The sequence below is a fragment of the Helicoverpa armigera genome, chromosome 14 (genome assembly GCF_030705265.1).
Source record: "Helicoverpa armigera isolate CAAS_96S chromosome 14, ASM3070526v1, whole genome shotgun sequence".
NCBI classification, from domain to species: Eukaryota; Metazoa; Arthropoda; class Insecta; order Lepidoptera; family Noctuidae; genus Helicoverpa; species Helicoverpa armigera.
In genome coordinates this window covers 1,485,659-1,503,584 of record NC_087133.1, presented here as the reverse complement: position 1 = coordinate 1,503,584, position 17,926 = coordinate 1,485,659, and the positions used below count along the sequence as shown (strand labels likewise).

The 17,926-nt window shown below is 36.7% G+C and overlaps 1 protein-coding gene across 1 annotated transcript; it reads right to left on the bottom strand.

The window, feature by feature from the left end:
- Window positions 1–5,309: 5,309 nt before the first annotated feature.
- Window positions 5,310–16,200, bottom strand: LOC110371628 (synaptic vesicle glycoprotein 2C). Its single transcript, XM_064037909.1, has 11 exons — window positions 16,113–16,200; window positions 14,773–14,875; window positions 14,206–14,367; window positions 13,665–13,827; window positions 10,844–10,965; window positions 10,174–10,418; window positions 9,804–9,958; window positions 9,417–9,558; window positions 8,651–8,937; window positions 7,482–7,609; window positions 5,310–6,509 (listed from the first exon to the last, which is right to left on the bottom strand). Exons 2-11 carry the CDS (start codon window positions 14,864–14,866, stop codon window positions 6,457–6,459), a joined length of 1,551 nt encoding a protein of 516 aa, XP_063893979.1. The 5' UTR covers window positions 14,867–14,875; window positions 16,113–16,200; the 3' UTR covers window positions 5,310–6,456.
- Window positions 16,201–17,926: the final 1,726 nt, after the last annotated feature.

Genomic DNA, 17,926 nt, shown 5'->3' with positions numbered 1-17,926 from the left:
TTACGTTATGATGTATGATAGTTGATACCAAAGGAAGTTGAAAATGGTACAAAACTAAAAAAAAATTGGTTAAAATGGTTTCTGACCCCGCCCACCGCATGTCTTTTGTTTCAGAACTTGGCTGACACTGCCGAGTCTAAATGACAATGCATTCATGATATGATATGAGCATAGTTAGTGTGAAAGCTATCTATAATTCTGCCAAAGTTCCGTGATCTAATTGAACAATGATAGACAAGGTAATTAGATAAAGATTATGAAGAGTTTTGTGAATTCTGTTTTCTAGATCTGTGTTAAAAAGAACATAGGATTGTAAAACTAAGACATACATATTAAGAACCTCTTCCTTTTCGGGATGTCGGTTAACAGATCCATTTTTGCGAGGGGCGGAGATGTATACTCCAAAGGTGCATATTTTATGATTTCTTTCAGTTTCTCTGTAAATAGCCGTTTTACCATGTTTGAACAAAAAAGTACCTGATTAAACAAATTTTGATTTCTGCTTGTTCATCGTTAATATAATATATTTTATCATAATGATAACGATTTAGGAACTTAATGATGATGGCAATGATAAATAATCCATATCTTTTGATGATGTTTATTCCATTACCTACATGCCATTGTATGACGCAGGTACATACATGTATTCACATGGTAAGTATTGCTCAAAAACGTGAAATTATCTTCCTCGTATTCCTGTTTTCAACGAATCAAAATTGCTCCCAAAAACAATGTGCTTCTAGCTATTTATAGATTTCCTAACCTTATCCAAAAGGGTAAAACGGGGCTCTATTACCTACTAAGATTTCGCTGTCCGTCCATCTGTTAATAGAATCTACGAGTAGTACCGTGATAGCTACACAGTTGAAACAAATGTGTTTTTTTTTTATGAATAATGCTACGGACCCGTCTGTGCGTGAGTCCGATTCGCACTTGGCCGATTTTAGTATAATTAATATCGCCCGCGACACCCCGCTGACAACACAAATGATAAATAAGGCTGGCTGCCCACTTCCGATAATCGGTGGGCGAATTTTTGTAGTAGAAAAATATAACACAGGTCCTACATGTCGGTCAGAAAATCCTATTAAGCATCCTTAAAAAAATCGGCCCGATTACCTGCTCTACAAACAGTTTAACTTCCACCATGTGTTATGTTCGTGATTGCCCATGTGTGCCATGGTCCATACAAATCCGTGACATACGCGCTTTCATATACATTTTTGGTGAAACGATATTTCCAAAATTTTCCGTTTTATCACGCATGCCTTTAAACTAAAATAACATTTGTTTTTGTTGCATAAGGCGTACTTTTCAATGTAATATGTATAAGCAATTGTGAATCAATAATATGGCTTAATTAATAAGTTCAATCATGACTAGACACCTATAATATTATCGGAATGACAATTAATGATAGATTGTCAGAAACGGGCACGCTTCTTGCGTCACGTACCTAATGACGGTAACTTGCATATTTTACAGCTACCGTGTAAGATTACCAAAGACCTATATTTTGGTAATCTTATGTCATATGTAGCTCCAGGTCTAGTTTAGGGTTCCGTACTCAAAGGGTAAAACGGGACCGTATTACTGAGACGTCGCTGTCCTGTCACCAGGCCTGTATCCATCAATATATATGTACTACGTATATGTCAATGGCTGTATCTCATGAACCACGATAGCTAGACCGTTAAAATTTTCCCTTTTTTATTTCTATTTTACAAAAAAGTAGGTCCAGATTAAGCTTATAAAACCGTTTTAATTGATTGTTGTAGCTTGTTTGTTTTGTTAACACCTGACTTGCTTAATTGTTTACATTCAGAAAAACATTTTCGTGATTTAAGGAGTGCAATAAAACGAGAAGCCAATTATTTTGATTCTTTTCACAGAGTTCCTCGCACATCGCGAATTGCCATATTGCCATGTGATATTTGTAACAAAATATATTATGCAGTTTTTAAGGGGTCATTTTATTATATTTTATTACTGGTATGAGGTATCTCATCTTGTAAGCATTTACTGATCCTAATAACTTCCTCAGTCGTTCCTATCTTTATATTTACTTGTCAAAGCAAATGTTCTGTAAAACAACATTATACAAGGGCCTTTATTATAAAATGTTATCAGATTTATTGCATGTTAATCAGTATTAATGAGTTCATTTATCAATTGGTATTTTATTAGCGGAAGTTTTTCAAGCTATAGAATAATCTTGTGAGAAAAATTTGCGAGCATTGGGGAAAAGACGATCATTCAAAGAATTAATATTATCAAAAATATCAAGGAGGTCTAATTGTTTTATGTTTAAGATTTTATCTATTGTAGAATCATTCATCATATTTCTTTGGAAAAAATCTTCCAATCTATACAATAAAGCAGAAGAGTTTGTATTTATTTAGTTTTCCGCGCTAATCCTTAGAAATACCGGTCCGATTGGAAAAAATATTTCGATGTTAGATAGCCCATTTATTGAGGAAGGCTATCTGCTACTTTGATCCAGGGAAATCGCTGGCAGAAGCTGGTGATCAATATGTACCAGCGTTACAATAACAAAGCAATGCACACTTCTACAAAAAACTATTGGGATATAATCTGTGATAAAAAAGACAGCCATATATTATATTATAGCCCCGGAATTACTTTTTTTTGTATTTCCATGACATTGGAAATGTTTTGTCATCAAAGAGGTTTAAAGATAAGAAATATTTTATGTCTTTGGTCATAATAATCTGAATCAGCACATTTTGTTGGTTGTTTAAGGCCCATTGAAACTGCCTGTCTATACCATCTACCTAGACTTTTCCCAACTAAGTAGGGAAATCCGTCCGATAATAGATGGCGCTGTACCTTGGGAGTGAGAACCTGAATCGCGCTATGGTTTCGTTACACGCCGATACATAAGTACTGACGGATACGAGTACTGACAGCCCGCATTTCGAGCCCGTCTTGAATGCAAGTACTATTTTTGGAGTATCGTTTCCTTTTGAAACGATATGAGTAAAATTTTGCAGCTTAACTTACAAGCCAAGTTACAGGATCGTGGATGAAACCACGAGAAATGTATGAAATAAATAAACTTAAACTACACATTCTCTATTGTGAAATTCTATCCCTATTTCGATAGCCATTTTGGCATTTTGAACGGAATAACACTCGAAAGTTCCAGTAAGTTATTAAACCAATATTTTTTTTACAAGTCCATGTCTTTGTTCTTTTTTCCTGTTTCTTTGTTCTACGTCGACTTGGTAGTAATGATCCCATAGAAAAATGATGTTAAGTTGAATACCTATAATACTTAGGTCGCACAATGTTTACTATTGTCCTATAATAGATGGCGCTGCACCTAGGGAGCGAGAATCTGAATCGCGCTATGGTTTCGTTACACGCCGAGACATAAGTACTGACGGAGACGGCGGGCTCAGTATATTTCTTTTATCAGTATTAGTAGGTACAAAAATTACTATTTTTGGAATATCGTTTCCTTTTGAAACGATATTAATAGAATTATTATTAAAAAAACAAAATACCCGACTGCACACTAAAAAAAGAGTAAAACAAGCCCCACAATAATATTGATCAATACAACTTTACTGAATATAATTTATAAATATTGATGGAAAGCATCGCAGGCGGGGACCAACAGAGGCTTATTTATAGTCATTTCGGTTGTGCACCATTTAGCAGAATTTTCGTTGGTGGCGGTCAAGGTGGTCCCCGCCTGCGATGCTTTCCATCAATATTTATAAATTATATTCAGTAAAGTTGTATTGATCAATATTATTGTGGGGCTTGTTTTACTCTTTTTTTAGTGTGCAGTCGGGTATTTTGTTTTTAATAATAATTCTTTATTTATAACTTTTAGCTGTTTTATTTAACGAAAATGTTGTAGATGTAGAAGACTATGTATATGTAAGTACCATTTTAAATTATTTCGACGACATTTGGCTTTAGATTACGAGTGATGTTACTCCGCAACATAAATTTACCGCCAATGCGACGTTCAAGACGATCAAGACGACGTTCATGCATTTGATCAAGACGACGTGATTGTATCGCCAAAAGAATCGCTTTTTGCTTGCTAACGCATGAGTTGCTTTGCGTTGACGCAGAATTAACATGTTCCCGTGGGAATTTTGAGAAAAAACGTATCCTATATTAATTACTCCCGTGATTGAAATGAATCTAATGATACCGCATACATATTTTTTTAAAGGGAAATTTAGAAAAAATATCCCGTGGGACTTTTAGGATAAAATGTATCCTATGACACTCCCGTAATCAAGACAAATCTAACGATACCTCATACATCAAAATCCATCAAGCCGTTTAGGCTACAGGAGGTCACAAAGGAACAGACATACATACATACATACATACATACATACTTACATACACTCGAAAAACATTACCCTCCTTCTTTGGCAGTCGGGTAAAAATTGTAGGTACAATGCTAATAAAAGCCAGGTTACAGGATACAAACGCCGTAGGATCGTGTGAAATTCTCTATTTTGACAACCATTTTGATTAAACCCAAGTCGAACCACACTCGAATGTCCCAGTGAGTAAACGCTAATATTTTTCACATAGGTATAGTAGTACCTATGGTCGTATAGAAAAACTGCAATTAAGTTAACTACCTAACTATACTTTACTACACTTAGGTCGCATATTGTTTACTATTGTCCTATAATAGATGGCGCTGTACCTTGGGAGTGAGAATCTGAATCGCGCTATGGTTTCGTTACACGACGATACATAAGTACTGACTCAGTGCATTTCTAAGTTTACTTTTGTCTCTACCAGACCTCGGGACTATAGATCATTACTATTACTATTCTCTATTTTTGGAGTAATATCGTTTCCTTTTGAAACGATATTAATAAAATTGTACTCGTTGCTTATAAGCCAGGTTACGGGGTAGAATCGCGGATCAAACCACGAGAATTTGTTGGAATAATTTTATATAATAATAATTATAAAATAAATTATAATTATATTTAATAATAATTTTATTTCAATTATGTTGATTCTACGCCCATTACGCCCGTGGTTTCTTTGAGTACAAACTTCAAGATTTTTCACTCTAAGGACTTCACTAAACGGAGTAGGTAGATATGATACTTAGTATGCAACAATCCTAATATCTCATTCAGGTACACGACGACACACCAGTCATTTTTTTAGTATTTATTGTAAAATTACTTAAGTAAATGTTGGTTTTCAATTTCCGACAAAGTGCCGTTTAATCTATATAAATTGGAAATCCATGAATCTGTTTATAATTTCAAAGGTTTCTCCAAGTGGCAAACAAAAAAGATTGTATATTAACAGTCCGTTTAATTAATATTCAATAATCACTTAAATAAAAAACATTCTGTATTATAACAATAAACACAATGTTTATTACATTTACGTAGATATATTAATTTCAAGACCTTATCAGGTACATTAAAACAAAAATAACGTAACTTATGCTTAAATACAAATACAGATATAATAATCTCACACAGAAGAGGCTCAGTAAGTCTGACACCAGTCTAACTAAGCGGTATCGGGTTGCCCGGGTAAAGCACTGGTACTCAGCTGAATCCGGTTAGACTGGAAGCCGACCCCAACATAGTTGGGAAAAGGCTCGAAGGATGATGACAGAAGAGGCTCAGACCTCTTCTCACACAGAGAAGGAATGAGCATTAAATGACTACGGAGGACTGTGTGACGATTCCAGACTTTTGAAATCCAGGTTATCTTACAATCTTCCGAGTACAAGAAGAGTAAAAATTACACTAGTGTTACAGTTTCTAAGTATATCTTGGACACCAATGGCTGATAAAAAGGTGAAGGAAAACATCTTGAGGAAACCTGGACTATTAAGTCTGAAATCACCAACCCGCATTGAGCAAGCGTGGTGATTAATGCTCAATCCTTCTCCATGTGAGAGAAGGCCGCAGCCCAGCAGTGGTACGATAAAAAGGCTGTAACAGTACAGTAAACATATTGAGATATCTAAGTTACCCTTACGATTTCTAAAACTAAACAAATGCATTCAATAAAATTATCAGTCAGTCGCTTTTCAGGAACAAACATGGAGGAAGGAAAGATAGCGGAGATACCATAAGAAAGGTAGGTATGTCAGGCACCTGTTTGTAGAGTCAATATAACTTAAGTTAGGCGTGATCAGTTACTAGAACAAACGAGGTGTTCGGGTTCCTTGTATCAATCAATCTTTCAAAGATTGGTCTTATTTTGAAAAAAATGGGCTACTTCTAATGGACGTTCTTCGTCCCCCGAACACTCTCATTTTGGCGCGCTACTTTCTTAGAAAATTTTACGTTATGACATCTCCGCTAGTCATTTGTTTCTCCATGGGAACAAATCATTCTAGCTCATTCACACTAAATATCTAAGAGTAAGTATTTTCAGTCTTCTGGAGATCCAATGAGGTGATGATCTTCACTGCTTAGGAGCTTTGTCCCGAGGAAGGAACCAGGCCACTGCTATTGCACCTAAAAAGGACCAAAAAAATTATAAGTCACAGACAAAAAATTAAAAAAAAAAAACAAATCATTTGGGCCTTTACAAGCACTTATGAACGTCAAAAATATCATTCAAAAAAATATCGTCAAATATGTCATAAAAGCCAATAAAATACAAGTAAAAACCTGTATGAAAAACTTGTACCTATCTAGTACTTTGCTAGGTGTATTTATGTAAAACCTTGAAATTAGTCAATCAATAAGTTATCTGATAACTAATAATCTTTTAAGAATGATTAAAGTTATTTTTCACACGTTATGGATGACACTTGTTTTTATTAATTTGACTATATGACAATCGATCTATTTTTTTTATATCTAGCCCTAGTTATCACCAGCGTCCCGAAAAAAATATGTTTCCCTCATCCTCGTCATCCTCCGAGCCTTTTCCCCAAACTATGTTGGGGTCGGCTTCCAGTCTAACCGGATTCAGCTGAGTACCAGTGCTTTACAAGAAGCGACTGCTTATCTGACCTCCTCAACCCAGTTACCCGGGCAACTCGATACCCCTTGGTTAAACTGGTGTCAGACTTACTGGCTTCTGACTACCCGTAACGACTGCCAAGGATGTTCAATGACAGCCGAGACCTACAGTTTAACGTGCCATCCGAAACACAGTCATTGGTGTCTAAGATACTTAGAAAGTACATACAAACTTAGAAAAGTTGCATTGGTACTTGCCTGACCTGGAATCGAACCCGCGCCCTCATACTCGAGAGGTTGGTTCTTTGCCCACTAGGCCACCACGACTTTGTTCCCGGGAAATTGTTTCCCTCAACTGAATAAAATATAGCATATGTCGACCTAGAGGAGGGGGTACCTAGAGAATCTTAATTTCCAACAGTGAAATATTTTTCAACTTTGTTCATTAATTTCAAATACTTTAGGGAACAAGCGAAAAATCCTCTAACTTTAAAATATTGGTAATGTAAGATAACTTACTCATCAATAACAAGGACCAGCCATAGAAGGTAGCTTCACAGCTGGTAGAGATCAGGGCTCCTATTGCATTCACTCCCAAAAACGCGCTCAGTCTGCCCAGCATCACAGACAGACAAGACACCATCCCTCTGTAACAGATACATATAGAGGTAAATATGAATTTTATTTCATTCATGATAAATAACCATCATCCTCCGAGCCATTTTTCCAACTATGTTGGGGTCGGCTTCCAGTCTAACCGGATTCAGATGAGTACCAGTGCTTTACAAGAAGCGACTGGTTATCTGACGTCTTCAACCCAGTTACCCGGGCAAACCGAATGAACCAAAGAATCCAAAAAGAAACAATCTAGCACCTACTTTAATCAGAATATTTCTTAACTAGCTTCTACCAGTACTTTTATCCGCTTCCCGAAGAACCTACTCCTTTTACCCCAGACAAAACTAGCCTATAAAATATATAATTATTGGAGTATTGGATCCAGTACTTTTGTTAAAAAGAAAAAAGTACAAAAATCCACATCCTTATAAGTAATGAAGACTCATGAGATACCAATAACCATTATTATCGTTATCTTACTATGAAATTCAAATTAATATGCCACAATGACACATCCAACCTATAGATTATCTATGGGTAATGATTATGGGTGATGAAATATCAAATATTTCATTTAAAACTCATGAACCAATCAGGCCTTGAAGCTTAAAGATTTCGCAATAATTTTCCATAATTCTTACATGTATGAACAAGTACATGCCTGTTGCTATATGATGGCAACGATGCCTAATATATGCATTGCTCATAAAATTACTATCTAGTTGTCTAGAGATTTTCCATTGTTTTGCTAATCAATCGGAAGTAAGATTATTGATAAAGGTAGTAATCCCTACAGCACAGATAATGGCTTATTGTGGCTTTCTACAACTTATCTATTGATTGATCTGTAAAACAATGGATAGATAAGCTGCGTTAAATACGTTAGGTAAACTACGCTACCCTCCTATGTAAGTCATCATCTCCCGAGCCCTTTACCAACTATGTTGGGGTCGGCTTCCAGTCTCACCGGACGCAGCTGAGTACCAGTGTTTTACAAGGTAGGTAAGTATAACTATGATTATTATCGATCCGGCATTTAACCATTACCATTATAAACATTACAAACTCACCTCAAAGAAGTCGGATACAACTCCACGAAGTAGACACTCAAGATGCCCATAGACAGCGCACACATGAGGAAGAAGAAGAAGAATATTCCTCCCGCCAAAGGCACAGCTACGACATTCAACAGGATAGCTGCTATGGCCGACATGGCCATGATGCAGATCATGGCGAGACGCTTCCGACTGCCGCACGTGAGGGAGAGAACCAGGTTGGAACAGCTGGCTAAGGCGCCGTATGTCATGGCGGAGAATAGGGTTGTGTTCTGGATCGTATCGTCGCAGATTTCTACGTCCTGGAAAAGGAGATATAAAGTCATGGTTTTGAGGTATTTCTGGAAGGATTAGAAGATTTTATTAGTGCAATTTTTTAGCCCATGAGGTCATCTTAAGTAACGATGTCTATGGCGGATAATTTGAGCGTGTATGGTAGTCGCGATATGTGTGTGCTTTGTCTGCATTGTATAGTTACCATGCAAAGGTTGAGGCAAAGATCAATATGATTTTATTTTATTTATTTTATTTATTTAGGGACAATTAACAATCACAATATACAATACATACTGATAAGTTAACAATAAGGGTGAGTGATAACAATATTGTGGCCCAATATGTGTAATGTATATATGTATATGTGGGATATTCATAGATATAATATGAATGATAGCAATCAATTATAATATGAATGATAGATAAAATATGAACGATAGTCAAAATTATTGATTACTGGGGACGGGAGTAACGGGTTATTCTTATGATTAATAGTTTGTCTCACCGTCATATTTCCACTAGTAAATCCAGCTACAGATGGGTACTTGATAACAGCACACAGGTTCATGCCGTCACCACCACCAGCTTCCAAGACGAAGAACAGGTTGTTCATGATGTAGGGCAACCAGAGGATGAAGCCACTGCCACTGGAAAAGAAATAAATCGTTTGATTTTTTGATGGTTTTAGTATCTGGTTTGAAGGACCAGTAAGTATTAGTTAGCATTGTCAGAAAAATATTGGACAAAAATTGCAAATAAATTAAGTAAATGAGGTATTTATGAACAAGACCTGGATCGTTAACATTGGCACTCACTGGGGGAGGCCGACGTTCAGCAGTGTACGGCAATAGGCTGATATGATGATGATGCTTCATATTAATGAAATACTCACGTCATGTAAATAACAGCAACGAGGTAGAAGAGCCTGAGAGTCTCCTTCAACAACGGTGCCCTGAAGAGAGGTACCGTCTGCTGCCAAACCGACCTGAAGAACGAAACCTTAGCTTCGGTGGACTGGTTTTCAGAGTCTTCCAATAGCTTTTTTACCTGAAAAAGAACACTATGATTGAAAGGTTTGCCATTGACATATGAAATGAAGGATAACAGGATCAGAATTAGTTTGATCTCAAAAATGTTGTCAGCTTATTGAGTGCCCTGTGCGTTTCTAGCGACGGAATCCTTTTATCTTTCTACTTATCTAGTCTCCCTTACATAATCCAGATAGATTATTTAAATGATAGTGTTTCAATAATTATACTCACAGGAAAACTATCAGCCGCATTGCCAGTGTTAGTCGCATAGATGCTCTTCAGGACATCCAGGGCTTCATCCAACCGGCCATGGGAGACGAGGAACTTGGGGCTCTCGTGGAACAACTGCAACAGGCACGCGGTCGTCGCACAGGGGAGAGACATCACCAGCGCAAGGAGACGCCATGGACGGTACGTGATGCCCAGGAAGTCGATGTGGTACGCGAAGCCGAGAGGTAGGATTGGGTAGGCGAAGACTGGAAGTTGAGTTATTTTGTTAGCATGGTGAAAATGGTAATCACTATTGTAGTTTATGTTATCAGCTAGTCCTTTGAGTACAACTGATTATGCTTATGATGATTTGTTTTTATACGATTGCATAAAATGAATTAGGTTCTCATTCGGATTTGTTTTATTTCAGTGGGTTAAGTTATGTATCAAATCATTCTTCGATTATAACATTCAATGAATTTACAAATTCTCGCAACAGTTACATAAGACATGACCCTCTCAAATAAAACACTAGAAAAAAGAATGTAAACTGCAACAAAATTTAAAGAAGTTAATACATGTAGGTATCGTAATAAATAACAAGTATTTTTTTTAAGTAATAGAATACCCCACTATGGAAATAGAAGGGTTTCATTATATTATGGTTATTACATAAGTAAAACTTGCTTACCAGCGACAGTAGCCTGTGAGCACATGAGAGCGCATGTGCAGAGCAACATGGCACGGCCGCGAGCGCGCTCAGAACAACTCTCTCCGAGCAAGGTGTATGCGCCGGAGTTGCTGGCTGACGTACTGAGGGAGGATAAAAATATTGTATTAGGTAGATAGTTGTAAGAACCAGTGGCGGCGTAGCATCGGGTGGCACCCGGGGCGGACTACCTATTGAGCACTCCCCCCCCCCAAATACGACAAAAATAATCACGTAGTAACTAGAATTTTTTGGGTTTTAGGACACAATTGAACCCAAACATGCCTTTGTTATATATTTTTGATTTTTGGAACTCAACACTACCCAAAGAAGTTTGAAAAAAAACCGTAAAGTGAAGAAGCCGCGAGCAGAGCGAGCGCGAAATTTTAGATTTTTGGGGCGCAAAGATATTAAAGAAATAAGAAAAAACCAGTGTAAAGTGAAAGGCGCGAGCGGAGCGAGCGCGAAATTTTTGGAGTTTTTGACCACAATAGTACTTTATGGAGTAATTTTTGGTGTTTTTGACAAAAAAATTACTGCAAAGTGAAGAAGCTGCGAGCGTACCGAGCGCGAAATTTTACAGTTTTGGAACCCTAGGTACTCAAACAAGTTTGAAAAAAAAGCACTGTAGAGTGAACAAGCTGCGAGCGTAGCGAGCGCGAAATTTTTTTAGTTTTGGGGCACAAAAGTCCTCCGCAGCTTACAAATAGCACCTAAACTGCTTAGAAATATCCACGGTAAAGAGAATTTTCTAATTGTTGGTTTGGGAACTCTCTTTAACTCAGAATTAAGCACATATAAAAAGAAACCGTGACCGAAGCGAGCGTCAGTTGTTTTTGCTACTTCGGGGCTTTAGCTTTTTGTTAGATCGAGGACTCAAAAAGTAAGCGCAGAAGAAATTATAAATTAATAAAAAACCGCGAGCGAAGCGAGCGGATTTTTTTTCTAACTTTGAGAAATTAATGTAAATAATCAGGTAAAAGAAAAAATACAAGAGAGGGGTGACAGTCGGATTGAGAAGGGTGACACCCCTGTCAGTACTGTTGCAGTTTTGTTTAAAATTTGTATAACGCGCAGTAAATGGTAGCGAATCTAGGCTTGACTAGTCCCTTCTGCCAGCACCATCCTGGTCATGCAGATATGTGCCGACCAAGATGGCACCCCCCGAGACGTGGCACCCGGGGCGGACCGCCCCCTCCGCCCCCCCCCTTACGCCGCTACTGGTAAGAACCTGTAATAAGTGTCCATGAAATAATAACCTTTGACTTTGGAGAGCTACCAGAAGAAAAAAATAATAAGCCAAAAGTTATTGTTAAACAAAAGAAAATTGCTGATGTATTTGCAAGCATATTCTTAATTCCATATAATGTGCTCAGTGGCAACAAATAACTAAATCTCGTGTCAAAGTAATTACGATTGGGAAATCCCAATAAGGTAACACGTAGGTAAATAGAACCTAGAATCATACACTAGCATAGCCGTCATGAGACAAAAAAAAAAATCTGCTCTTAATTCACCAATTCTGTTACCCTAGGTCAGTTTCAAATATTAAAAAAAAACGCAACAAAACAAATGCAGATCGCACCACATATTTGCCATTTACTTTTAGCATATTATTGACATTAATATAAATAGAATGTATTGTTTGCTTATCAGTTATCTCTTTGTCTCGCCAGGGGGTTTTGTTATCTCTGTATAAATACTTGCTACTCAAGAATCTTTGCATAATATGATAAGGATATCGTAAGTTCCATGACGTATATTTTCACCGCCGAGTCTGTGACGCGAGCCTTATTCATATAGTATTATGAAACGTCTCGAATCTATTTTTATCGGCAGGAAAAATAGTTGAATTATTATGTGGTCTAGACGATAATTTATCTGAAAGTGGTTTCCAGGCCAGCACAACACTACATTTCGACAGTTTTATGATTTAACCAGTCGGAACAAGGATTTTAGACTTTCCTTTTCGTTCATTAATTCAAAAAAACCCTAAAAGAATCGTAGAATACTCATCATCATAACTACATGTATTGATATTAATTTGTCTTATGTTAGTCCTCATAAACTTACAATTGTTACTAGAGAATAAGGTTCTATGGACTATTAAGATTGCTAAGTGAAAAATTCCACTTTTAATCAAAATACAGAAACGAGCAAGTTAAAAATAAGACAAGATTTGTATATTTCCGTTCCTCTAATACCTTCATGTTATTTTAAGCTTAAGAAAGGCGCTATTTTTGTATGGAGACAGTCGTCGCGTGATATTCCGTGATGCTCCATCGTAGTTGCATGACGAGTTCAGATAACGTGGGAAAAACTGAATTTGTGAATAATATTTGTTTAGTTACAATACGTATAACTTCTGGTAAACATATTTTAAAGGGCCTCCCACTTCTTAATTAAATAATACTTGTAAATTAGAAGATTACTCAAACTAAGCGAAACTTAATTTTTTGGGACTCTATTAACCAAGTCACTTATTTAATCCTCCTTCTGTCTTGCGAATGTCGTCCCAATCACATTCTGAGGATTTCGATAATCTTTTTATCCGTAATTACGATGCAATTGAAATATGGGTCTAATGTCCAAAGTCCATCAATAATATAATCGCAAATCAATGAATAGGTACAAAAGTTACAAAATCACCGTTAGTCTTCAGAGATCTATTCGCAGTTAATACATATGGTTCAGGCAAGCAAAGCTCAATCCTCAACAACTTTATAGCATTCCATAATGTATACAAAGCTAGTGGTTAGATACAATTATGGACCCAGTCGGGCACAGCAAGCTAAATACTTACAAAGTAGAAGAGATCAGTTTGAGAACAGCCATGGTCTGCCAGTTGGGAGACAAGCTGCTGAGGGCTGCAAACACGAAGCCGATTGACATGGACAGCACGAGCGTCAGCCTCCGTCCCTTTGTGTCGGAGACATAGCCCCAGAGTTGAGCTCCTGCCACCACACCTGGAAATGAGGTCATGGTAAGATATATGAATAAAGGTGAGATAATTCCGATTTAAATACACAAGACAAAGATGAATTGGAACTATAACCATGAACAGATATTCAATTTTTTATTCATCTCTGTACCCCACCAGGTCAACGGCATCCACTGACCGCGAGCTGTCAATGGGTGCTATGGCTAAAAACCGGTGATTCTTGGCTTAGGACAGCTTAAGAATCAATTGTTATGATCCCAGTGTAGTTGACCCTAGAGTTGTCTTTAATTCCAATTATAAGTATATTTTCCGTAGCCTATTATCTAACCAAGTCTACTGTTCTTGGCGTCTCAAAATAAGTATACTAGGCTAAGTTAACTGTTCTTGTTGAAACGCCACTTACCTAACAGCGGCATAGCAGTAAGCAACGCCCTCTGCTGCAGCGTGAGCTCCAGGTCGCAGACAGCTGCCGCCACCACGAAGCTGGTGCCAAACATGTCCATGCCCATTGCCTGTAGCGTCCAGCTGCATACTAGGAGGAGACCGAAGTTGTACTTGCCGAAACCTGAGAACAATTATGTTGTAGGGTGAAAGAATGTTAGTTAATGTTTAAAAGGGGGATCCAAATAGGCGACGAAAGACGAGACTTAGATTTAAGGATAAGATATGAGGTCTTATATGCTGTCTACTTATCCAAATCGTTTTTGAATTAGCAAGTCACTGTCTCGTCGATAACTTGGATAACAAATTGGGGTGCTTTAAATTCGAATGAGAGATTTTTGGGTGATTGGCCATAAAGAGGACAGCTGAAACCAGTTAAACTATTTTCATCAGTCAACATACTTCTCCTTTATCAGTCACTTAACCTAGTTCCAGGTTCATGTCAATATTTCTTATTTTTATTGGAAGCAAGAAACTTCAGGTTAGCTGTATAGTCTGGCACCTAAATATATTCTGGTACTATACTAACCAGTCATAGACAACGCCTCTTCAACAGAAGCAGTATACGGTTTCTTCTTCCCCGTCTCCGCGACCTCAAACTCTTTGGTAGTAGTCTTACACATTGTAGTATCTGCAAATAAAACAGAGGTAACTTTAGCACCCAGACTGTCATTGTCAGATGCATTATGCGTTCTAATGCAACGGCTTATGTAGAAACGTCATCTGATAAGAAAGTCAACAGTAGCTGCACCTTGAGTACAATTATAAATTGGTTATCTTCTGTAAACTGAGTCAGGGAAGTCGTGATCGGAATTCCCTATATTGATCAAATTGATTTTGTTCGTAAGTTTTTTTTGCAGTTCTTGAAGTTGGTCGTTTAGTCCTAAGTTTGCAATTGGTATTGGCCTAATTTTTTTTTTGTTTTGTGGGTCAAAATTAGGGTGTGAAGCTTTGTTAGTACGATTTTACGTTTTTAGGCACGAATGATCCAGTCCAAAAATAATTACGAACATGCATCTATGTCAATTTTATTTGAAAACTAATTAATAATTGATGGATAAGTTCCAAATTCCAATAGTAATATTACTACACTATACTCTCATTCATTCGAGAGGAATGTGGCAGAACAGACTAGAATTTGACACCGTTGTTAAAATATTTACACGAGAATTAAGTTTATTTTTAATTTGAATTCATGTCTGTGTTTGTTTATTGCTGTTACTAGATATTTCTTGCACCGATAGGCGTAATGATCACCTAATATAAGGCAGGGGTAGATGGATTCGTTCATCATTTCAAATCAGTTCTTTGAACTTCAAAAAAGGAAGCGTTTGTAAAAAAAAAAAAGATTTTTCAATATAACGGATGGGTGTTGAAATAAATATTGAAACTTTTAAGGACCTTATTTTAGGAAAGGTTTGAATTTTTTTAATGACATTAAGTGCCTATTTTAAAGAATTAATACCAGGAATAAGATAATTCATCATCAATAATTTGAAGACTGCATGAATAAAGACAACTATGTTACGATTTTCGCAGGAATGAGAAAAGTTTTTTGAAATTGAAGGCTGGAACGGGGTATGTTATACTTATATTTATCAATAAAAAGTATAACTAATTTAATTTTAAGTTCTTTTTTTATTTTTTTTATCCTTTAACTAATATCTTATTTTTGTCTTTATTTTAGACTTTCCTGATGAAACAATTTATAACTGTACGAGCATCGAACTCGTGACCTCATGCTATCATCTGCTAGACCAAGACCTATTTTTTAAATACCAAAATACATAGTGTTTTAAGAAAGCAATTAAAGTTGTATTAATTAATAAATATCTTATTTAATTTCATTTAATATGTGCAGCCTTACCAAAAAATATCCAATTACAACTGTAATTAATTAAAATATATTGCAATTACAGGTACTCTTGCGCACTGGTTGCGTCTACTACGATATCTCCTATAACGGTACTCTCTCATCTGCTCTCCTTATATATATTGTAACAAATACGTCAGAAATTATCTCAAATCTTAGTTTGTAGTCATCGTTACGCCGTTATTCGTTGCTACCACAGAGGAAAGAATGATAACGGAGATGACACAAGGAAGGTTGATCAGGCGCCTTCATAGAGGTATTTTTTTATGTCTCTACCAGACCTTGGGCCTATAGAGTCCCGGATTTTTGGGAGGCGAACGTGGGGCCGAAGCCAACACGCTGAAGCCCTTTTGAGACAATTTTACTGAAATGGTGACATTGTAATCTTTATTTATCCACAGTTACATTTACAATCTTACTTAAGACTAAAGCAATTCCTAGTACTGTGTAACTATTCTAGGGAGACATTTTTTTAAGTTCTGTGGTCCCCCGACTAGGCACTGCCTGTGTCTTGGGGACCTGAAGGTCAATGTAACGTCTGGTAGGTGATCACTTACTAGAACTAACGAAGCGTTCGTGTTGATTGTCAAATCAAAACCAATCTGTCAAAGATTGATTGGTGATTTTATTTAAAAAAGGAAATGAGGCGGGTTCCAAATACAGCATATCACGGTGATCGCTAGTAACATCCTTCGTCCGCCGAACACCCGCATTTTTGGCGCTGGTTTCTTAGAAGATTTTGCGTTATGACATCTCCCTTTCCTTTTTATTCTCCATGGTAGCTACTTCTCTATAAGTATATAGTTTGTTCTAGGCTGTTTGCGGAAAAGCTAAGAGAGATGTAGGCAAATAGTTTGAGAGCTGTAGCTGTGTTTACATACAGTTACGCCTGACAGCTGGTGGTGGGTTTTTTATTTATTTTATTAATTTTGTTTGTGTAGTGAAGGAAATTATTTAGATTTCGGACTGCTGGAGTCTTTTGTTACAGGGAGTTTGGAATTTGGACGAAGAAAAAAGAAAGCGAGGAGAAGGAAAATCAATTGCTATGTATGCTAATATTGCTATGCTATCATTGAAGATGTTCTTCCTTTTTGATGAATTTATTCAACATTCTGAATTGATTTCCAATACATAAATTAATTGATACATTGTTATAATGCCAATAAAAACAGTGTTGCTACCCTTGACTGTAAATAATATCAATAAAAGGATATGATATTGATCAAAGGGCACTAGTTGTTGACTGACAGGTCCTAAGTAGGGTAATCATTTTGCAAGTATATTAGACTTTACTAGTTATACTGATTTCTATTAATACCTCTTCTTAAATCAAAGTACCTACGTAGGTATATGTAAAGTTATATAAAAGCATATCAAATGTTATATTATATGTAATAATGAAACTGTATGATGTAAAAGGGTTTAGTGCAACATTCCAGCTCCCAATCCTGATTGGTCCTTTGGTTATTAATTTTCTGCATGCATAGGTACCTAATCCTACTAACCAATTTAGTAGTCATGTCCGTCCATGTTTACCGCCAAACACGAATGTCCGTTTTTCTTTAAATAACTGTTTACTTTAAACATTGAACGTGATAATTCATAACTACAAGGGTTACTAAGAAAACTTATATTTGTGGGTTTGGTGAAATTAAGAAACTGATTTATCTGAAGACCAAATAATAACGTAATTATTCATCTTTGTATCATACATGTACGTACATGCATATACCTATATTAACTTTTAGTGAAACCTGCCCAAAAGTAAATCGCTGCTGAAAAATCAACACTCTGAAAAGACCTCGATGGA